Here is a 23,123-nt window from a genome sequence, read left to right on the forward strand (position 1 = left end):
CAGCACCTAAAAGAATGTCACGTGGGATAAGTATGTTTCATAATGGTGATGGGTCAGCTGAAATCTGAGGTCTGTTACTTGCATTATGCCCCAAAAGCTCCAGGCTTCTGGCAAGAAATTAAAGAACAACAAACAGACACTGCTGCAGAAGACATTAACAAAAAAAGAAGGGGCCAAACGGCCAGCGTAAGTCATGAAGGGTGGTTCTGTGCTCTTAACATGCTGTTTTTCACATTACAGCTTCGTATATCCCACAAAAAATGGTTGAGCTCTCACTGGGTGCCACTGCTGAGAGCAGATGAAAGCAGTTGAGCTGCCTGATGGACGTCACGCAGCGGTGCTCAAAGAGTGTGCTCTGAGTGGGAGAATGGGACGCAGAAACCTCAAAGTTCCAGCGCTAAGACTTTAGGAAGATGCAGTTTTGCAAAGAGCAGAGCCGAGGCGTGCACAGAGGTGGTGTTCCCTGCAGGAGGGAAGAAGAGGCAACAGGTGAACATGCGTCGCAGTCTCCCAGCTGTGTGAGATGGAAATCTGTACGAAAAGGCACAGAGCCCTCATCCCATCCCTCCTGGCGCACAGCAACAGTCCTGTCCTACAGCGCTGTGCTGTGATCTTAAGAGGGGTTTGCTGGGTGAGACGTGGTGGTCTTTGTGTTCAGCAGGACAGGGAGGATCGTGGATGATTGCAGGTGAGGACACTGATTTGCCCTGCAGCTCAGCAGAGCTTACCACCTCCCGAAGTGTTTGCATTGCAAGGAGCACAGCAGGGGGGAGTATGGTGCAGCAAGATGAGCTCACTAGCACTGTGTGAGGGCAGTAAATAGCTAAGGCAACGATATTAATTGACGAAACGTTGTTAATGCACTGCCACAAGAATTAATGGAGAAGAAGGAACTGTTTCGGTAGGCATGTTTGTAATTGCAGTACTGGAGCCGTCCTTGAGATGGTGCCAGCGACACACCGCGGCTATGGAAGGGGACCCGAACGTGGAGCGCGCTTATCACAACCCTGTGCTTTTCATTTTTAACAGTTTTGTGTGCTGTTTTCCCCCCATATAATTACTTGGAACAAGTCTCTCAAGCTGGCAGCCGCTTGCTGCTGTAACTGTTAACTCTTCTTCCTCGTCCCTGCTCTGCTTCTTCCCCTTTCTTTTTCACACCAAACTACAGCACTGTTTCGTTGACCTGCCATCCGCGGCCCTTTAGAAATGAAATGTAAAGTTGAGAAGGGAAGAAATGCCAGTTTAGTGGGGTGGGTTTGGTGGTGGGATGAGCAGCAGCCCATCGTGGATGCACCAGAACGCCTCTTAAAGGGTTTGTGCTTGCTGTGTTCAAACGAAACTTCTTATCTCCTCATTAAAATGATACACGTGTATGGCAATAACATTCCTTCTGAGCTCTCTTAATGTGGTGGCAGACATCTCTGTCCTTTCTTCCTCCACCTGCAAGCAGCACCTCGGCCCCATGTGTGCTCCCTGCACCTCCTGTTCCAGCTGTCACAGCACCGCTGAGCCGCTCCCCTCGCCCTCTGCCTCCATTGGATCACGCTCCTTCCAGCAGCTTAAGTGGAGCCACCCACCTCTAGGAGGAAAACCGAGCTGCAGCCCTGGTGAAACATAAAGTTTATTTCACTAAAGTGACGCAAAAATTCTTAAAGAGCTCTTTGGCAGCAGATTATCTGCAAATCAGACCATGTGAGGGGGACTGGTGTACAAAAAGCTCCCCGAGGTGCTGCGCTGCACACAGGCTGCGTGCTGGGATCTGCAGCAGATGTGGGTGAAGGAGAGCTGAGAGGAAAGCACCGCACACCTGGCTGAAGGACAGGTAAGGGAAGGATTGGTGCTTCTGGTGTGAGATGCCTTCTGGAATCCGGGCAGGGTGTTAGGAGGTGTCTGAGCAGCCGTCCTGCAGCAGGCAGGCACAGGAGCGTCGTTAACTTGGACTTCTTGCTGCCTCTTTCAACTTTGTCTCCAAATTCTGAAATACTAACAGCAGCCTGTTAGTTAGCATATATATATGTGTGTTTATTGTTTCATCTTTAACTTTGAAGGTCTTGGAGTAGCTCCTAAAGCAGAGTCAAAAAGAACAAGTGACAAAGCTTTGCATAAAGCAAAGCCACGGAGTGTGGATGTGGGGTGAAAGTTTGCTTTGGCTTTTACACTGCTGATGTCTTTTCTTGCTTTTCTGCAATGTGCCCCAAATCCTGTGCAGCCACTTGCCTGCACTCAGGGCTGTGGGAAATGGGACGCCAGTCTGAAATCTGAGGTTCAGCCATCACACCAGTGCATTACTAAAGCAGGATTTATAGAGCAATTGGGGAAAAAAAAAAAAAAGCTATAAAGTATAGCTTTATACATATTCTGTACAAAAAATACAGAAAAGCAGCAGATCTGAAGCAAAAATAAAATAAAAAAAAAAATTCTTTGCAAGCTGTTATTTCAGAAGAATAAAGGAAACTTTAGCAACTCCATGAAATTATGTTTTAAAAGATAAACTGTTCCAGTGTAGCAAATTATCTGACTCGATGGGACAGATTTATTGCGAGTGATGGATCTGAGGTCCGTGTGCTGTGAACGTATGCACAGTCAATCAAGTTTACTGCTGGGAGCTGTTGGCTGTCTGGGTTCGTCTGCACTGTGACACAGGAGTTGGGTGAGGAATGCAGCCTAACTGAATGCATAACGCCTCGAGGAAGGCATGTCTTGGTGTGTTAGGAAGCCTGGGGAGGGGAGGACGGTGCAATGGGAGGATGGTGCAATGGGATTTGGGTTCTTTGGAGCATTGCTTGTGGAATTTTAAGTGTGGGCTGTGAGCTGTCGGGCGTTTTGATGGGGAGCTCTCTCATCTTCTGGTGATTCTGATGAGTGGTGGATGGAGCACGGTTTTCTTGGAGAGTACGTTTGAGTTTGGCAAGTGTTGTGGTCTGTGTTGTAATGGAACAGGGGGGTGGTGAATTTCAGACCGTTACACAAACTGGCAAATGCTGCCTCCAAACTAGAAATTTAATAAGAGCCCCAAATTATTCCCACACGTGGAAATGCACTGCGTATTTAGTCCCTTTCCTGCTTCCCTGCAAGGAAAGATGAATCTGCTGAGTTTTAGGAACAGCACTAGAAGCCTAACAAAGTGCTCACTCTGCCCCATCCGATGCTGATGTGTTAACTCTGCTCCACAGCTGTGTTCCTGCAGCTCTGCTGCAGTTTATGTCAGTTTATGTCCTGAGCACCAGTGCAGTGCAGTGCAGCCGTCTGCAGGACAAGCATCCCATGGAGCAGGCAGCAGAGCTCCAGCAGAGGGGCTGCAGCTCTGAGAGATTCATCACAAAGCATCCATCTGGAAGCTGGTGCCTGGTTGCTTGCTTCCTTTAGGCAAAAGCATGATAACCATGACAATGTGCCTGCTGGCATTAGGTGCAGGCTCTGAGCACGCAGACGGCCTTCCAGCTGCAATGCAGAGCAGGTGACTGTGCAGAGCAGCATTACAGAGTGCTGCTCTATTTCTTTGCTGGTATTTGCTCAACTCTTCCTCTGAGTTGATATAAATAATTTGAGGAAGAATGCAAATGGGTTATCACTCCCTCTGTGCTTATCTGTTTCCTTGCACTACTTACAGACGCTCTTGAGCCATAAAATGCATTTTCCTCCCCTCTCTGTTCCTTAAATGAAAGCTGGCAGTTTGGCAGTATTCACGCTACCACACAGTGTCTCTCTTCTCAACAAATTCCTACAGGTAAATCCTCTCTTTCTTGCTGACTCCTTAACTTCAGGCTGAGACATGAACAAGAGTGTGACATAAGACTCACAGTCCAAGTTGATATTTCTCCAGTACTTCCATTTTCAAGCCTTTCTTTCACATCTTACCCATATTAAACCCTCTTGGGAATAGTGGAGGTCAATGGATAGCACAGTGCCTTGGATCTTTCCATTTACATCCCTCTGCCTGTATGAGCTGCATCTTCTTTGCACGGTGCAATTTGCAGTCATGCAGCCACGTAATTCTAACAGCCTGATATACTCTGTGATGGAAGTAAAGCTTAGGTCGAGTTAACAGAAATCATCTCAGACTTGATGCTGTTTGCCAGCAGTACGAATTAATGTTTCGTCTTGGGATTCCATGTAGTTTAACTCTTTGCAGGTGTAAGTGGACGGGAGGAAAGCAGAGGTGTGGCAATAATGGGGTTTTCTTGCAGGAATGCAGCTGTAACCCAGGTGCAGGCTGTACACCACCAAGTGCTGTTTTCAAAAAGGCCTAGCAAGAGTTAGTTTTCTCCTTTAAAAATACAGAGTATTGGGAAATAATTTGGTATTAATGCGCTGGGAAGATTTGCTTTACTGCACGGCAGAGCATGACAGGGATTCCCACATTGCCACGAGAGGTCACTGCGTGCCTCAGGAACACCCAAAGCAATGCCCAGCTCTGCGCCTCCCCGCTCAGCAAGGATCCGGACCCCAGCACAGGGGTGCTGCTCTGGGATTGCTTTGGGAGAGGCAGAGGAGTTGGCTTTGGGTCTCTACCGTTGGCTTAAATCTAGCTCTGAGTGGGAGTAACTGCAAATTATCATGGAATAATGGGTTTATGTGAACTGCGTTGGTGGCTTGAGTCAAACTCCACGAAGCACACAGCCTCACTGCCCAGTTTAGCCCAGTGTGGCTGCAGCACATCTAAGGGTTTCTCAGGGCTGCTCCAGGCAGTGCATGCGGGATATTAGGACCAGTTTCTTCTCCAAAGAGAGCTGATGCAGTGGCACAGGCTGCCCAGGAAACTGGGGGAGTCCCTGAAGGTGTTCGAGGCCCATAGGGATGTGGCACAGAGGGCCGTGGTCAGTGGGCACAGTGGGGATGGGTTAGAATTGAGGGTCTGAGAGGTTCTTACAGCCTTCATAGTTCTGTGGTTCCGTGATTTTGGCTCTGTGCCGTTTTTCTGTTTTTTCCTTCTGCACTAATTATGTTGGTGATAAGAAGCCAGTAGGTACTTATGAAAGAGCAACCTTTGCAACAGCTCCGATAAAAAACAGGCAGTAAGCTGGTATTCCTTTCATTATTCACTACAATAGTGTGTCCTACGCAGCAGCAGAGAGGTGGGTGCATGAGGGGCAAAAGTGGGCAAAGTCCTTCCTTGTTAGCACAACTTTCCTGTCTGTTTCCCTACTAATCCTAGCATACTTCTCAACTCCAAGCACTCGGCTTTTGCCACTGCCACCACTCTGCAGCAGTGTACATTCTCCTGCTGTTTGTTGGCGGTTCTTTTTTAAAGGGTAACGAAACCTTACGGTTCTCTTTCCACGTGCCAGCTCTGAGAACACCACGGAGATTTCCCATGGTAGATGGTGAGCTGGAATTTACTGTCGGAAAGGAATAGTTTGAATTCCAGCAGAAGCCCCTCGAAGTTCACAAGTCACGATGCATAGCTGAGGTTCAAACTACTGAAAATTCCACGAAAACATGTCAAGTGATGTGATGTTTCTTTCCTGTGGTCTGCAGAAGGAGCTTAGGGCTGGATAAGACAACAATCGCGATTGTCACAGCTCCAGGAAACCAACACAACATTCAACAAACGCCCCTCAGGACGTGCCAAAAAGTATTTATGCATAGAAAGAAAACGCTTTGTGGATACAGCAAATGGTATAGAAAATCCAGCCTCACAGAAAACGCAGTTAAATCAACATCCTTTACTGTTCTTGCACTTTGAGTAAGAGGTATAAAGTTCACAAGGGCTCAGGTTACTTTTCCATATTCCTTACTATTAATGTGCCATGCACAAGGGAGAGAAGGGTTGGGTCTGTCCTTCCCTAGGATTTTTCTGTTGCTACCAGTGGTGGTAGCACAGTTCCACCTACACAGGCTCTTTTGGGACACTGGGAAGGTTGTGGACTCCAAAGGCATTCAGTTTTCGTAGTCCTGCAGGTAAAGCAGACATTACTCTGACGTGTATTTTTCTGGAGTGCTCTGAAGATGTTTCAGTCTTTGTGATGATTAACTAATAGCAAAGTACTGCCATGGTAATAATCCAACATTAATGATACGTTGTTTGCTGTAAGGTGAAAACAGCATTATGTGGGTAAGCACAGAAAGTAAGTGTGAGCAACCCAGAGGTTTCTGGAAGTAATAAAAACATCCCTGGAGGAGGTCATCCATCCTGCTTGCTCTGCAGCTCAATAACTTTCCTTTCTGCTTGCTTGCTTGCAAAGAGGCTTAGCAAACAATCTCTGCACAAGACTGAAGGCTGGGAAAAACCTGTGTTTTAATAGCTCTGGCAGTGAGCAAATTCCAGCAATGAGCAAATAATATTCCCGCCCTGCTTTGGTTTTCCAAGAGTCGAAAGTGAAATAATGCTTATTCTTCCGCACGGGATGTTGCAATCATATTTACTGTGGGGAAAAATGCTTTGAAAAGGAAGAATGAGATGTAATGATCATCATTTACTATGTGGGGGCATCATGTAGATGGAGTAATGCTTTGCAAGCCATAAAGCCGGGCTGATGCCCCAGGGCACTCGTAGCACAAAGGGTCTGTTTGCACGTTTCATTGACTGAGGACTTACAGCACCTGAACAAACGAGCAGAAAAAAGAACATGACCCACAGAACCACAGATTTTTTGCTGCTCTTTTTTATTCTCAAGGAACAATTAATTGCTTGCTTGCTTTCTTTATTATTATTTTTTTTAATTTTGGATTGCTTTGTTTCCCCTGGATTATTCTTCCAGCCAGTAAGAAGAGAGCAGGTAAAAACCAGGGCTGGGATTTGCTGTAGGAGCCGTGCCCACTGCCCTGCCAGGGCTGGAATCCGAACAGAATGAGAGATGCCTTTATTTCTCTAGGGAGTTATGCAGCATGGGGGTCAAGCTTTGTCCTGAGCAGACCTAGATGCTATTTCCTCCTGATTCTAACCAACCTAACTGAAATCTTTTTTCTTTTTCTCATGATTAGTGTTGACGAGCTTCCCAAACTTTCATTTAAGCTTTCCAGATCTGCTGCTAAACGTGGCAGGGATGTGGGATTTCTGAAGAAAGACGATTGTGGAATGTAATTTGCACACCTGTTATTGCAGTATTTAATTATTTCTTCTTTCTTAATACTGCTTCCTTCCTTTCTCTGCACGCAGCCTAGAGTTTCGCTGGTTCCCTTCTGAATTATCTGCTCAGTAATTCATATTTCATGCGGTAATGGTTAACTATCTCCAAAGATATTTTAATCACAGGAACTGCCCAAATTGTAACATGAACGTTACCAGCATCGATAAGCTCTGTAACAGAGTATTCTGTAATGTGTTTCATTTCTTAGATGGTGTTCGTGCCTTCAGTCTGATGGATTTAAATATGGAAGGGAAATTCTGAGAGCACTGGGAATACACTGGAAATAAAAGCGTGGGAAAATAAGCTGAAGGGGACTGAGTGCTGCTGCCTGTGTGCAACTGGGCAGGGGAAACCTTGGAAAAATGGAAAAAAAGGCAACAAGCAACGAGACTCAGCTGCTGACTTCCAAGAAAGGTACCTCAGACTGTAACGAAGGAGAAGATTGTAAAGAGAACGGACTGCTGATCAAGAACCCTAAATCTGCCCTACGGCTCATGGAGGATGGGAATAAAATCCATCCCGGGCAGGGAAATAAGGAGGAGGCAGCTCAGATCTCAAATGGCTATTCGGGAGTTCAGAGCTCCGTGCCTTGCAATGGGGTGGGAGAGGTGGAGGACGCGCAGTGCACCAACCCAGCAGCCACAACCACCACAGCCACCACGTGTGGAGCAGAGGGCCAGCAGCAGCTGATGGAGCTGGAAGACAGAGAGACCTGGAGTAAAAAAATTGACTTTCTGCTCTCTGTCATTGGATACGCGGTGGATCTGGGAAACGTGTGGAGATTTCCTTACATATGCTATCAGAATGGAGGAGGTCAGTGGCCAGTTCTGTGTTCTGTTCCTTAACGTTCAGCTTCCTTGCTTGCTAATGGATTAGTTTAGTAGTTTATTTTAGTATCATACATGGCATAGCAATAACAGGAAATTAATTACTTTGAAAGCAGACTGGAAAACTTAAACCACGGAATAGGATAAGATATCAAAAAAAGAGAACAACCAGGAGCTGAGCACTGGTTATGTGCAGAGAAACCTGAAAGAAAAGATTTGAGCCCTGTCCCAAGGAGTATTTAAAACCAGATAAACCAACTTCTCAAAACACTCCTCAGGAAAGCTGGGACTGAGACTCACAGATGTCCCAGCCAAAATCTAAATCTCCTCAAGGAGAGACTGAATAGAAAAGACTTCTGCATCCCTGATGTGCTCAGGCATTCTAGCAAAGAAATTCATGACTGTCTGTATCTCGTCTCACCTTGTACTACAGAGGCAGTGCAATCTTTGTGAACCCCATGTAAACTTGTTGCAGAAACATGAGAAGTTTGGCCTGAGTGTCACTTCTTGTTCACACTGCTGTGCAGTTAGCTGTGAGAAATCCCGTGGTAACGCAGTATGGCACACTGCTAGGGAGGGGACGTGCATTTTCCCTGAAATGAATGAAAGGAATTGTCCACGGAGTGCTGAAAGTAGTGGAAGAGAAGTCCTATGAAGAGTTATAATGATCTGCTTTGTCTCTTGCAGGAGCATTCCTCATTCCTTACACAATCATGGCCATCTTCGGTGGTATTCCGCTCTTCTATATGGAATTAGCACTAGGACAGTACCACAGGAATGGCTGTATTTCAATTTGGAGAAAAATATGTCCTATATTCAAAGGTAATGAAGGGAAATGGAAAATTAGAAGGAACTTTCCGAGTAAGATCTTCTGATAATGATGTATTTTCTAAAAACAAAATAATAATATCTGAAAACAACAGAGCAAAGTAAGGCTAGGACAAAGTCAGTCTACTTCTACACACAATTTTGGCTTTACAAAGAAAGTTTTCATAAAGCTTTATGTACATCTGTAGATGTGTGTGTGCTCTCATGCATAAGTGTCACACAACTCTTAGATTAGATAGAAGCTGCTCTGAATCAAGCTTGAAAAAAGTAAACAACAAACCAAAAAAACCCCAAAAAACAAAAAACACAACCCATGTAATTGAACAAATAAGCACAGAATTACTGAATCCTGGGCAAAATTGAGAACAGGAAAGAAGATTCCCTACAGAAATAGAAATAATGTAGTAGGAGCTATTCTATGCATTTGTTACTCTTGCTCCCAGTGTCAGAGTTCTGGTCTAAGAGTAGCAGATGGCAGTTTCCAAATTCCAAATTTTAGGAGCAGCTGAAAAAACCAATTTAAGCCTATACTCTCTATATTGTCTTGATTAAGAATGTTCCTCTGGAAACAGAACACGAGTGTTTCTGAAGCCATAAGAAATTCCAGTGCTGTAGATACATGACGGGGTACGTGTACCTCCTGCAGAGCTGCCTTCATGGTTACTAATTGTGGGTGATGTGAATAACCAATTCCTTCCTTTTTGTGGCCTGACTTACACTCACTTCATGTCATTATTTCCTAACCTACTAGGCATTGGCTTTGCCATCTGTGTCATAGACCTCTATGTAGCCTCCTATTACAACACCATCATGGCGTGGGTCTTCTACTACCTCGTGTCCTCCTTCACGACGGAGCTGCCGTGGACCAGCTGCAATAATGCATGGAACACAGGCAACTGCACTACCTACTTCAGCAAGGACAACATCAGCTGGGCCCTGCACTCCATCTCTCCTGCAGAAGAATTTTATACGTAAGTGCATGTAAGTGAGGACAGTAACGTCAGACAGAATGGTGAAACGCATAGCAAGCTTTTCTTTGGAGGGGGAGCAGAGGTGGTTAGTAATGGTACTCTTTTCTAAACTATTCAAGTAACTAAATACCTGTAGGGGAACGTAAGCTTAGGGTGTGGGGAAGGGTACTCTGTATTTTAGACTGCAGGTTCCCAATTGTCTGGCCATTATCAACTGTCAATATTTACCATTTATCAACACTGGTGTACTGTTAATATCAGGCCTGTGAGTTAAAAAAAAATCCAGAATAGAATGACTCTGAAGTCTAGTTATCAAGGCCTCAGGACTACTTGTAATGCTCAGACCACAGAAAGGGACTGCTCAAAGCATACTGAACATATTTGTAACAAAAATATCTACACTGTGTTTTTCTTTCCTCTTTCAGCCGCCAAGTTCTACAGGTGCACAGGTCCAATGGGCTGGATGACCTGGGGGGCATTAGCTGGCAATTGACCCTCTGTTTATTGTTAATCTTCATCATTGTATACTTCAGCATCTGGAAAGGGGTCAAAACATCTGGCAAGGTGAATGCAAAAGCAAGACAAATCACTTGGTACAGTACAGCCTAGCACAAGTTCTAAAGGAGCCAATTAACACGATAGTTATCCCAGACTGTCTTCAGGGCAGAGACTGCAGCTTCACTTATTTGGGAAGCCCTTGCTGCAGAGTGACTGCTACTGTTATCCAAGTAATACGTAACAATAAGTTATGCCACAGTTCTGTGCACAAGAACAACCCACACAGAGAAAGCATGGATATTTATCTGCAATCTGCTTACAGAGCTTTTGAGAAAGTTCATATGAAGATGTTATAAAGGCTAAGAGTTATCATTTGAAAGTTATCATGAATTCTTCTCATCTCTTAATTTTCTGCCCATGGCAAACGCTATCTCAATGTTCTCCCTGGCAGGTGGTGTGGGTCACAGCCACGTTCCCCTACGTCATACTTTTTATCCTGCTAGTGAGAGGGGCGACTCTGCCCGGTGCCTGGAGAGGTGTCCTCTACTACCTGAAACCTGAATGGCAGAAGCTCCTGGCCACTGAGGTAAGAACACTATGAAATAGTTGGGGCTCACGTGTAGCCTTTCAGCATGTGTACCACAGTGTGTACTTTCAACATGGAGTATGATTATATAGATGTCTTAGCATGGACATCATGCTCTCGTTTAAGCAGTCCTATTCTTTCCATAACTATATAGATATTTTTAAAAGGTTAGATGGCGTTCCTGGTTCTGTTCTGCTATTTAAGTTCATCGTGAATTTAGCTTGAACAGTGAAACAAACAGCCCAGCACTGTGCAAGAAGCTACAATGATTGCTGCTACACAACAACACAGTCCTTGGCCTATAGCTGTCACAGAGACATTTACTAAATCTACCATCCGGATTAGCTGCAGTTGTTTTGATGGTGAGGGGATCATTGCATGCTCAGGCAGACTTTCCCACACCCAATGGTGTCTATAGTTACCAGAGCTGAAATGTAAAGTCTCCATCCTGTGACACACTCTGGCAGATAAGCCCAGGGAGGGTCTCTTTAGCTGCCAACTAAAGCATGACTTGGTGATGAGTGGACATGGGCACTGGAGAAGCAATGGATCAGTTGGGTCTGCACACTCCACCAGGGTTTGAAAAGAAAGGAAGGATGAGGACAAGACTGAGCTAATGAAAAAAAAAAGCCAATCCATTCCACTATCTGATTCAGCTCTGAACTCTGTGGATGACAAGTAGTCCATCAAGCTGGAGGCTGCACTGAGGTCCCTGTGTAAGAAAGCCTCTAGTGGAGAGAGCGATGGAAAAACCCCAAAGCAATAAATACTACAAATATAAAGATTAAAAATTCTGATGTTTGCAAGTCTGCTGTTCCCCAGCTGATATGGAGAGTTTTGAATGAAAAGGAAATGAAAAGACACCAGTCTCTGATAAAGCAGCATCTTCAATAAGGGACCACATCTTCTGAAAAAGCAATAAAGGGCATTGATATTGTATTGGATGTATCTGAAGTGAGGACAGCAGATCACAATCTGTGTGTGCTGGACGATGACAGAGTTCTGTCTGTGGCTGATACAGGATGGCCTCACACGATGGCAGAGTATTAGAAATGAGTGGTAATGAACTCCAGGTTTCAATCAAAAGAGGATAAACAAACGAGGACTTTCACCTTCAGAAAGAGAGCTGATATTAGCACTTTAGGAACACCACTCATTAAGGCTGCAAACACTCTTCAAGTACAACAAGCTTTTTGTTACAAATCATCACACTTGCATCTATCACTGCTGCAACAAAGCTGGATGGAGTCCCTCGAACTGCAGCTGCATCCACACTACAAAATGTGAACTGTGTGCCTAGGAATAGCCTCAGCCTAGAGGACACACAGCCAAACACTGAGCTACTGCACAGCACACAGAGAAAGATGGGCCAAGTCCACCACCAAACCACGAGCAGAGCTCTCCATACACTGCAGAAGCTGGGGTAACCCAATTACAGGCAAATCATCTGCGGTGCTGGCAGAAGGGATACTTACAGTGTGTAAAGAAATGCAACAGCTCTTTATCCGTGGTAAATTCTTTTGATATAAATCCTAATTGCATCACCAATGAAAACCAGAACAGCAAAGACAGCCAAACTGTAGTAGATATTAACACCTTCCTCAAGAAATCTCAAGAAAAAACTCACATTCCAACATACTTTCTTAACGAAGCCTTTGTTAGACCAGGACTAGAACATAAGCACACGAGTGACGCTCAACTTTGTATGGCTAAATAATACTGTGAATCTGCCAATCTCATCCCATCTGTCTCATTACCTTTTTTTCTTGATTTTTATCATTTTCCAGGTTTGGGTGGATGCAGCAGCTCAGATTTTTTTCTCCCTCGGCCCAGGGTTTGGGGTCCTGTTGGCTTATGCCAGCTACAACAAATTCCATAACAACTGCTACCAGTGAGTTCTACCTCATTTTATGTACTAAATTCAGCTTTACATACGTGCTGTTTTTTATGAAAAGGAAATAGTGCCAGTGAAAGACACAGAATTGTCAGACCTTTATATATATAAACCAGACAGCAGCACAACAGAACAAAGAAACTGCAAGCCCAAGCATTTTCTGTTGTGCCTACCTTGAAGAGAAGTAATCTCTACCAATGACAGCAAGGAGGGCAGCATGTAAAACCTGCCACAACAAAATGGCACAGCTCCCTGACAATAGATGAGAGTTGCTGAATCTTAGTCAGCCAGGGTGTGACTTTAGAGCCCTAAGCTGAAAGGCAGTTTGTAATTGTTTCCTTTAAAAAAACTGTTTATAAAATTAAAGAATGTCTTCTTTCTTTAATATTCCTAGAGCCATTCCTGTCATTTTAGAAGTCTGGTATTTCTGCAAGCACAAACCCAGCATTTAATCTCGTGCCAGACTAACGTTACAACCTGTCTGAAGCTCTTCCTTAGGAAAAACAATGAGAAGTCGCTTTGTCGTTGTTTCCTTCCCAAAATCCACTCCTTGCTCCTTCCACTGCATTCCCCAGACTGCTGCAGGAGTGCAGCTCAACCGCTGCCCCCACCTGGCAGCACGCTGCCCTCCCCAGCAGATGCTGATTCCCTGATGTGAGTTGGGTGTTCTGTTGCAGAGATGCCCTGGTTACCAGCACTGTGAACTGCCTGACCAGCTTCGTGTCCGGGTTTGTCATTTTCACTGTGCTGGGGTACATGGCTGAGATGAGGAATGAAGATGTGTCGGAGGTTGCCAAAGACATGGGTAGGCTTTTTGACTTCTAAGAGAACGTAGTTGTGTATTCTACATTGAGAGACCTAACAACTTGAATGAGTGGATAAGATTGTCAAATGTTTGGTATGTAATTCAGGGTATGATAAAGGCACAGTGCAGCTAAAATACTATTCCATAATGCCAGCGTATGGAAGTCATGCATGCAGCTCCATGGCACTGTTCTAACTGCACGCTGGGACGTAGTCAGGGGGAGAAGCCTTCTGCAGGAAAATGGAACAACCTGTCCTCCCCACGGCAGCACTAACAGGTCTCTCTGCTTCTCCACTCTAACACCAGGACCCAGTCTGCTCTTCATTACCTACGCTGAAGCCATTGCAAACATGCCTGCCTCAACTTTCTTTGCCATCATATTTTTCTTGATGTTACTCACGCTGGGATTAGACAGCACGGTGAGTAGACAATACTTGAGAGAGATGGATGAATGATTTGTGTGGTGTATTCCTTACCCCAGCCAACACCAGGAGGAGCAGAATTACAAACACAGGGCTGTCACTGAAGAGTTTAATGCAGGACTGGCATCTCCTCATGCCTTCCGTAAGATAGAAACTCTTGCTCCATAATGGAGAAACAGAGTCTTAAATAAGATTAAATGATCTGTCATGGTTGCACTGTGATAAATAGTAGCAGACCTAGGAGCACAGCTGAAGCACATGATTCATGAACTGTATGCAGTCTTATGGGCTCCATCTGTCCTGTACTGGTAAGCTTACAAATCAGTGAATGAATTCCCGTTTGATGCTCTTTCACACTAATTTTATTTAAATGGTGGAAAGTGGAGAAAGCTTCCTTCACAGCACTGCAATACAGAGTTCTTCTAAAAATTGCCACATGAGTCTATTTTACTGAGAATCAGCTCCTTCTAGGAAGGCTCAACACAGTGATTGCACAATTAGTCCTACTGAGCCACTTCCTCTGGAGGATGGGCACTTCCTACTGAAATGGGAAGACTCAATTCCTGCTTAAAGAGCTAAAAACATTCTGAAGCAAGTCTGAATTGTGCCAGCTCTACAGGAAGAGTAAAACACAGTGTTTCAATGGCTACAACTCCTCTTCAAGGTAAAACTGCCCTCTGTTCTCCATTAATTTTTGCATGCTTTTCAGTTTGCAGGATTAGAGGGAGTGATTACAGGAGTACTGGATGAATTCCCACATGTCTGGAGCAAGCGCAGGGAATTCTTTGTCCTCGGACTGATCATCATTTGCTTTTTGGGGTCGTTGGCAACCCTGACCTTTGTAAGTATTTCACCCCATCCTCACCTTTCCTCACTGGCAGTTTCCTGCATCTGACATCTTGGAGAGGGTCGTATTTTTGTTTTAAAAGAGATTCAAGAAGTCGGATTGAATCTCCAAATGTGAACATTATCTCTCACTAATTGCAAAACGATTGTATTGCAATTCAGCATAACTCTGATGCAAATCCTAACTGGCACAGCCACTGCTCCAGCTGCTAAGTCAGCAAGCAGGGGTGTTTTGATGCAGTGTGTGTGCTTTGCTTCTCCCTCTCCCAACCTCCATGTTTAAAAATAAAGGATTGTTACTTTCATTTTCCCAGTGTTAGAAACATACATGGCGTTAAAAAAAAGAGTGGTCAAAAGTTATCCATGAGAAATGGCTGTAATTGACTGTTGCTGGAGCACTCTCTGCAAATTTCTGCCAAATGACCTGAATCTTCCTCCTCCAATCAGGCTGCAAAGCTCCAGCACTCCCCCATACATCGTCCCTTCACGGCTTGTGGGATTTCGTTTTCAAAGCAAGCAAAATTTTGAATTATGAGAACAAAGGGACAAGGAAACCGCACACAGGTTTCCTGTTGTGTTTCACTCCACTTGTTCACACACAACCACCTTCTAATTGAAGCATTTACTGTAAAAGTAGACGTAGTTCCTGTCTGAGACACAAACTCTTCCTCCTTAAGCTGGTTCTAGGTATCCCAAGTGGTAAGAAAGCGAAGCAACGCCCTGTTTGTTTCCTATCTGGGAGCTATGAGTCAAGTTGGAGGAAGATGACACGGGAGGCATGCAAAAAGTCACCCTGCCACACTGCACCAAGTCCCAATTGTTCAGTAAAATCCAATGAGAACAGCCATAAGATTCAGTTTTAGCTCTTCTGCATGGCAGCCCCACTGCTGGACTACATCCACGCACAGCAACAGCAGCGCAGCCAAGGACTGCACAGCTCACAGTGCAGCAGAACTCACCCATCTGTGAACGCTCTGCTTCAGATGAAGGCAGTAATAAAAAGCAGCATCCCAAGGCTTCCACCCTTGGATCTCTGGGTCACTGACAGCACCATGTCCTTTGCAGGGAGGCGCCTATGTGGTGAAGCTGTTTGAGGAATACGCCACAGGCCCAGCTGTGCTAACAGTGGTGTTCCTGGAAGCGGTGGCAGTGGCCTGGTTCTACGGTACGTGCGTTGCTGCTGGGTCCCACTGAGCCACAGTTCCTCTGATGTCTCAGGAAAACGTTGGCTTTTCTTTCTTTTCCCCTCCCCACAAACTTGCTGTTAACCAAATCCGTAAGAATGACTACTGATGGCTCTGAGAGAAGCAGGCTAAGGTCTGAAAGTAACGAGGTATTCAGAACTGTTAAGGGTTCCATGTAGCTAAGGCACAAACAGCACTCAGGCTGGGCCCTGTGCTGCCTTGCTGTGCACGCATCTCTGTGCGAAGGACTCCTTCCTGCTGTCCCCACTCTCCTCATTTGTCCCCACAGGCATTACCCAGTTTTGCAATGATGTGAAAGAAATGCTGGGCTTCACCCCGGGCTGGTACTGGCGAGTGTGCTGGGTGGCAATCAGTCCCATCTTCCTGTTGGTGAGTTTTCTTCGTATCTGTTTGGGTTTTTTTTTTCTCTTTTTTTTTCTTCCCCTGTACGACAAAATTACCATTGAACAACGTGGTTCCTTAGACATCTAAAAGCTTAATTACAGAATTCTCTTAGGAAGCTCTTTAGTAACAATTCTTGTTAAAACAAAAATGCTTAATTAGTGAAAAATCCAACACAGTGCTGCAAGGTCTGGTTACTAAATCACAATTTTAAGGGCGTTGGTAGACCAGCTAGATAAACAAGCCTGGGTTTGGAATAACTCCTTCCCCCCTCATGGGCAAAGATTACTTTGTTTTGTTGTTTTACGTTTGCCATAGAAAATAAAAGATGGTGATGAAACAGTGCCTGGGAGGAAACCCAAGATAAGTAAACACAGGGCCCCAGTATCTGCTGACTGACAACTTCAGAGTATCCCACGTAGCATCTGCAGCAGTTAATTGCAACCATCATAAATCTATAATTTGAGATTGGAAATCCTGACTCCATGTTTGACTTAGCAGTACTATTAATAATGTTGTAACATCAAGTGTTCATTTCCTGATCCCAAATGGGTTTGTGCTATCTTTGATAGTTGCCGGGAGCAGAGCAGGTCAACATGGAGTTTATGAGCACTGAATGCAGACTGAAGACCTGCAGAGTGAATTCTAAACTCTGCTGTAATGATCAATGCGTCTCTAACAGATTTTTATTTTATTACCCACAGAAAAAGAAGGAAAAAAAGGTTATAAATGAAAGCACCAGAATGCCAGAAATGATTTTTAAACTACTGTCCTCTTTGTGAGCCTGAACCAGTAAAATAAAGCAGACAGCTCTGGTGCTGTGGTTACTAGGCAGAGCTATTTGTGTTCTCTGCAGAAGCTAAACTAAAGTAAGGAAAGCCCAGAAGGTACTATGCTATTTTGCTATGGAAATTTCAGTGGTACTCCCGCTCTTCTGATGCTAATCTGGAAAAAAACACAGTTCAGAGATCCTTCTGAGAGCAGTCACCAACATTACTCATGTGGCATTCAGCTGCAAAGCATTTCTTGTTTCACGAGAATCTCACAGTCATGAAGGGAAAGCAGAATAAAGAAAATGAATCAAATTCTGAGTAAGAGTTAATTATATGATGTTTTCCTCCTGGGAGTGCATGGGATGGGGAAGACTTAACAGCAGAACTGAAAAGCAGGCATGCTTTGCACAAACTTTGCACAGCACTGCAGTGCTGTGCCCTCATTGAAGATTAGCAACCCCGGAGTTACTCAGAAGTGCTTCATTCCAAGAATATTCCTTAGGGACCCAGACCCTTAGGGAAGTTGCTCACTGATAAAAAGGACACAAATACAACCAGTGTAGCTGGCACACCGTAAAATGCGTGGAAGATGTAATGTTTGTCTAACCTTAAAAACCCACTCATTTGTTTTGATTGTATGTAAAAATAAAAGCCACGCTCAGATTATAGGGCAAGGAAATGCTCAGCAGATATGAATAAGTGATAAACGGTAGTGAAGCATTTCTTAATGCATCATTTGGAAAGAGTCAGAAGTAGGAAAGAAATCATACAGCAGGAACAAACTGGGAATCATTAAGATGTGTCCTAGAGAAAAAAATTCCTTCTCCTCCCACATCATTTCTTAATTGCTATAGCACAGATTACTTTTCCCCCCTACTTGTTTCAGAGTGCACAAGTGCAATAGTTGTAGAACCCAAATGAATGAGAAAACACAATGCTGTGTTCAAAGCTGGAATGTCACACCATGCTTCTCAGCTTTCCGTTACTGCTTGGGTTATACCCTCAAGTTCCTGAGCAATTCTAAATTTCCTTAAGTCTTGATATCTATAAGCTTTTCGTTTAATCTACATTAATGTCATCTGAGATTTTTTCAGGAGCAATACACATTTCATCCTTCTCAAGCCCTGCTCTGGTTTTTTGTTGTTTGGTTGTGTTTTTTTTTTAAGTTTAATTCTATGCTGGCACAGGGAGTTCCCTGAAGGAACAGCGTGTGCTATCAAAACATGCTGAAACTTTTCTTGTTTCCTTTCCAGTTTGTCACTTGCAGCTTTCTGTCCAACCCTCCTGAGCTACGGCTTTTCGATTACAACTATCCCTACTGGACCACAGTAGTGGGCTACTGCATAGGAACCTCTTCCATCATCTGCATCCCGATCTACATGGTTTATCGGTTGATCATCACTCCCGGAACATTTAAGGAGGTATCCAGTAGGCTCTGCTGTGTCCATTAGGAAGGAAGTGATTTCTATAAGTACTGTGTGTCATTTTTTCTAAGATTTGATGCCCCAGGCTGTTTGCTAACAGCTAATTGTCTTTCACCCATTTGGAGTGATTTACAAATCTCCCAGGTCTCGCTGAGGGGCTGAGATACATTCACATCCACTTACTGAATCGAGTGTTTCTTTTTATGCTCTGCTGAACTGGAAGCTTTCCCTAGAAATCACACATGCGAGCCAGTGACAGATTGGGTCCCTTGGGTGTGCTTACAAGAACAAGTTTCTTTTTCTGTCCCACACTTAATAAGGGTTCTCTGCCATAAATCCATGGCAGCCTGTGATGCCATTTTTGGTATTTCTTGTAAGTTCTTCTAAATACCAGTTCTGAGAGAATGTGTCCAACAAACTCAGAGCGCTCAAGTCAAGTCCTGAAGCATGAGTATGACAGCTGTCAACCTTGGAATCAGATTGGATCTACTACAGAGCATTAATAAATAAGCGTGCACTTCCACAGCACCACTGTGCAAAGGTAACATCACCCTGCAACATTTCTGCCTTTTAGCTGTAAGAAGTAGTAAGAAGTGTAACTCAAACCAGTTGTGTTTTTATTGCAACCATTTGGAAAGGGTTTTGAAACGTTATTTATTAGCTCTAAATGAATGAACTTCTAATACTGATCTCTTTCCAACAGCGTATTCTGAAAAGCATTACTCCAGAAACAGCCACAGAAATTCCTTTTGGAGACATCCGCATGAACGCAGTGTAAGCTAACCTGCTTTGTGGGGAGAGAGGGGAAGCACAGAAAAGAACTTTCCACCCAAGGAATTATGCTTCCAGCTGAGATAACAACGGGGTGAGTTTTCTGTGGAGGTTCTGACACTGACAACGGACATTTGGAAACATGATGCCTCCAACACATCTATCCAAGCAATTCAATGAAACCTGCCATGCACTTCTAACCAGACTGACCTGGGAACCAACTCATTCTGGAAACACGAGGATGTCTGTGTGTGTGAAGATGGCACAACAGTGGGGCTGTTGCAGAAGCCTCTCTAGGATGAGCAGCAGCGGTAGGATTAGGTTTAGAATCTCAAGTCTGTGGCAGTTCTCCTGTATCTTCCTCAGTGTAATCGTTCGTACCGGGCAATGTTGTATTTGCTTCTAAGGTTCTAATTGCTTCAACTACATTGAAAAATACAAAAATATTTCCAATAGCCATATATTACTCAAGTAACACAGGGTTTTATAAACTAATCAGTAAGTTCTCCAACTCCTGGGTTTGTAGTGGAGTCGTCAGAGGAAGAGGCAGCAATCTCCAGCAGCACTATACGCAGCTCTGCACAAATCAGCATGCACATTTGGTAACGTTATCCTCCTCATTTCATTTGTAGATCGTATGTTTCTGTTGTTTCTTGTTTAAGGCTACAAAACCAGTTTTTGTAATGTGGGCTTCGTAGTCAAGCAACAAAAAGGTTCACAGGTCATCTGACAAGCACTGAAGCTGCTAGCACAGCTAAGCTACATGTTCACAAAATCCTTGTACTCGCAGACCGTGCTTTTATACCCAAGGAAACTATATACCAATAATGAATTACTTTGAGCTCAGATGTCAAAAAGTGGACTCTCACAGATCTGCTTTTCTTTGTTTATTTTTTAAATTTCAGTTCCTCAGCTAAGATTGGCTGGAGCCTGTGGCTTTCTCTATTGTTTCCTGGTACAGACCTCAAGTTTAGAGCAACCCTTTTGGCTGGCTGACAGAAGTACGTTTACACAAACCTACTGCCAAGACTTACTAGCTCCTACTCTTATGTGAATACATTTGGTTTTCACCCTGAAGAATAACAGTAGGGTTTTTTCTTTAACAAGCAGTTGAGTTCATCAGGAGATTCTGATCAGAACTGATTGCATTAGATTTTGAAGCACTGATGACATACAAACTAACTAACTTTCATGTATGTACTAACCTTGCCATATTATATCTGTACATATGCCCCCAGCAGTTTACAGCTGCTCTATAAACTGACCATCACTGCCAAATCAGCTGGAGGACAGCAGTTTTGCTGCAGTTACATGGGAATTTAGATAAACCTGAACAGTCATAGTCTATGTGAAGACACTGCATTTTCACTCTACCATGTAGGTTATAAAAGTCTAAGAAAAGTAGAATAGAACATAAGAGCCTCTGCTGCATTTCATGCTTTACTTACAAATTAATGACACGATACATGCACACGTAGCAGCAGGCACTGAGAAACCTACTGAGAGTTTACATCAGTACAAAGCATGTAAGAAAGCAGGGGAGGTGATTCTATGATTGCCTTCTGAAAGCAGTCACCTCACTTCCACCACTGCTACTGACCCGAGTTCCCTTATCTTTAGCACTCAATCCCAACAAGGAAATAACCCTAAGGAACAAGGGCTGTTCTGTGCAAATTACAAACAAAGGCCTCCTGCACTATTTTTTAAGAGGGAGTCTGTTCTTGCACTGCCACCAGAAAAACAAAACAAATTTGTCTTACTGGATGCTTACTCATACAGAATAGTTTTGAAGGTTAGCCCTGCAGGCCCTCTGAAAACTACTTCCAAAATGTCTTCGTGGTGAGGAAAAGTTCATCTAGATATGCACTACGATTTCAAATTGCCAATCAGAGAAAATTACTGATTGTTTTTAATGAACTTTCCTGTTATGAGTACATTCCTTGGAAAAAAAAAAAAAAAATACACATAAAACATCAATTAAAAATGAACAACGTCTGTATTCAGTATCAAGTGTGGGAAATAAAGGAGGAAATACCACACACCTCTGTTCTTCAGACTGCTGCCCATCTATTGTGAGGTACCTTTCTCCCTCCATGCTTGTTTTAAGCAGATCTTTCTCACGGACCAATTTTTGGCCAGTTGATGCTGTTTCCTACTAGGCTCATCAAATAAATAATCTTACAGTTCCAATTTTTAGCAGTTTTTGCACATCCACTTGCAAAAGTCTCTTCAAACAGACATTCTGCTGCCTTTAATTAAGAGCAGTGACAGTACAGCAGAATTAGTTGCATTAAACATCAGCACTGTCTGCATCAAAGCTAAAGTTTCTCCTTGAGCTCTTGCAAACAAACTGAAGCTGGGACTGTTACTCCTAATGGAATAATTTGCAGAGTAATTAATAACTGCTAAAACAACTGCTTCTTAGTGTGCAATACTTCTGACATGGTCTTCCTTTGGAACAGCATTTTAAATGGCAAAAGAGGCATCTGTAGTTTGTATTGAGACACTACATACAGTGCCACACACGCTGCCTTTCTGGGAGGTGGTAGCACAGAATTCTCATGAGCTGCCCAAGAAATGCCATGTTTTTCTAGTGGAAGCCAAAAAAGCCCCAGGTTCCCTCAGTCTGAATTTCTCAGCTGAAAAATCCAGACAAACACACCCTGACTACAGGTGTACTGTAGGAGATGAAAGTTACTGAAATCACCTGCAGACAGACAGAAAAAGCAATGCAGATAGCAAAGGCACAGGACAGAAAGCACTGTCAGAGATAGGCAGCCCTGAAGATCAGCAGGGACATCACATCTCCATCCTCTTTTCACCAGGACAGTCCAGCGCAGGGTCTGTATGGGAACCGAGGGTAAGGAAGCCCTCAAGTAAACTAACAAGTTCTCCCTTCCCAAGTAGCACAAAGATAAAACCATCTGTGTTTTCATTCCAATTAAGGTGAATTAGCAATGATTCAGTTCCGGTTTATTTTTGGATGCATATTGGTTTCAGCTTTTCTATGTCTTTTTCTTATGAAAGTTCATTTCATGCTATCTCTGATAACTTTGTTTGTCTGAAACACAATTAATTAGATACCAAATGGGCTGCACTGCAATTCCAAGTGTTAGAGGCAAGGAAATCCCTTCTCCTCAGCTCACATTCCACTTATCTGCCACACCAGTACACCCCACTCTATGAGGAACACTGAAAAAGGAGTTAATGAAATTGCTAATGGAGGAACGCGTTCCTTTCAAGCAGGAATTAAACTGGAGTTTTAGCTGTACAGAATTAGGCATTCCCTCCAACTTTTACATGGATGCATCTGTATTAATTTATGCAGCTGTTTAGTTACAAGTGTTGCAAGCTGATTGTAAGTTATCAGTATGTGCCTTGTACTGTAAACTGTCATTGTAATAAATTTAATAATCATAATCCATCTGTAGATGTCTCTTGTGCCTCTCTCTTATGGGGAGTTTCACGCTGGCCTGCAATAGGTCTCTTTTCATTAGAGCAAAGATAACAATTCCAGGACGAGCAGTCCAATTTACTACATCAGCATGGCCTCTGACAAAAAGCAGAGTATTTTGTTTGCTCTCTGAACCCCATCTACTGTGAAATGCTCCGCTTTCATTCTATTCCAACAGCAGAACCAACATGACATTTGTTTAGACAGAGTATCAAAAATCATCTACACTCAGACTAAGAGCCTAGCTACCCGACTACAGCAAGTGTAAAGCTTGTTCCACTTCAGGTCTTTAACTGCATTTAAAGTTTGCACTGACATTTTAACTCAGATCACCAAGTTTGCTGAACAAAATATTAGAGAAAAGACCA

At 43.8% G+C, this 23,123-nt stretch overlaps 1 protein-coding gene across 5 annotated transcripts; it reads left to right on the top strand.

The window, feature by feature from the left end:
- Positions 1 to 1,490: 1,490 nt before the first annotated feature.
- Positions 1,491 to 22,725, top strand: SLC6A4 (solute carrier family 6 member 4). 5 transcript variants are annotated; one of them, XM_042830130.1, is made up of 14 exons: positions 1,491 to 1,822; positions 7,279 to 7,883; positions 8,585 to 8,719; positions 9,477 to 9,696; positions 10,122 to 10,260; positions 10,646 to 10,780; positions 12,568 to 12,671; positions 13,352 to 13,479; positions 13,786 to 13,898; positions 14,611 to 14,742; positions 15,813 to 15,912; positions 16,221 to 16,321; positions 18,360 to 18,527; positions 19,234 to 22,725. In XM_042830130.1, exons 2-14 carry the CDS (start codon positions 7,433 to 7,435, stop codon positions 19,306 to 19,308), a joined length of 2,001 nt encoding a protein of 666 aa, XP_042686064.1. In that variant the 5' UTR covers positions 1,491 to 1,822; positions 7,279 to 7,432; the 3' UTR covers positions 19,309 to 22,725. The 5 variants fall into 5 exon arrangements, with proteins under 5 accessions (XP_042686064.1, XP_042686067.1, XP_042686068.1 ...); XM_042830133.1 differs by lacking the exon at positions 1,491 to 1,822 and adding an exon at positions 3,705 to 3,727; XM_042830134.1 differs by lacking the exon at positions 1,491 to 1,822 and adding an exon at positions 5,054 to 5,075.
- The last annotated feature ends 398 nt before the right edge of the window (positions 22,726 to 23,123 follow it).

The sequence above is a fragment of the Centrocercus urophasianus genome, unplaced genomic scaffold (genome assembly GCF_019232065.1).
Source record: "Centrocercus urophasianus isolate 14NV4802_14NV808 unplaced genomic scaffold, USGS_Curo_1.0 seq_33, whole genome shotgun sequence".
Lineage (NCBI taxonomy): Eukaryota > Metazoa > Chordata > Aves > Galliformes > Phasianidae > Centrocercus > Centrocercus urophasianus.

What these genes read in the sequence shown, in the direction of transcription:
- SLC6A4 (XM_042830130.1), top strand. Translation starts at nt 7,433, where the DNA reads ATGGAAAAAAAGGCAACAAGCAACGAGACTCAGCTGCTGACTTCCAAG. An exon ending in TTCCATAACAACTGCTACCA is followed by an intron (nt 12,672 to 13,351) that starts GTGAGTTCTACC and finishes GTTCTGTTGCAG; the next exon opens with AGATGCCCTGGTTACCAGCA. An exon ending in GGCAGTGGCCTGGTTCTACG is followed by an intron (nt 15,913 to 16,220) that starts GTACGTGCGTTG and finishes TTGTCCCCACAG; the next exon opens with GCATTACCCAGTTTTGCAAT.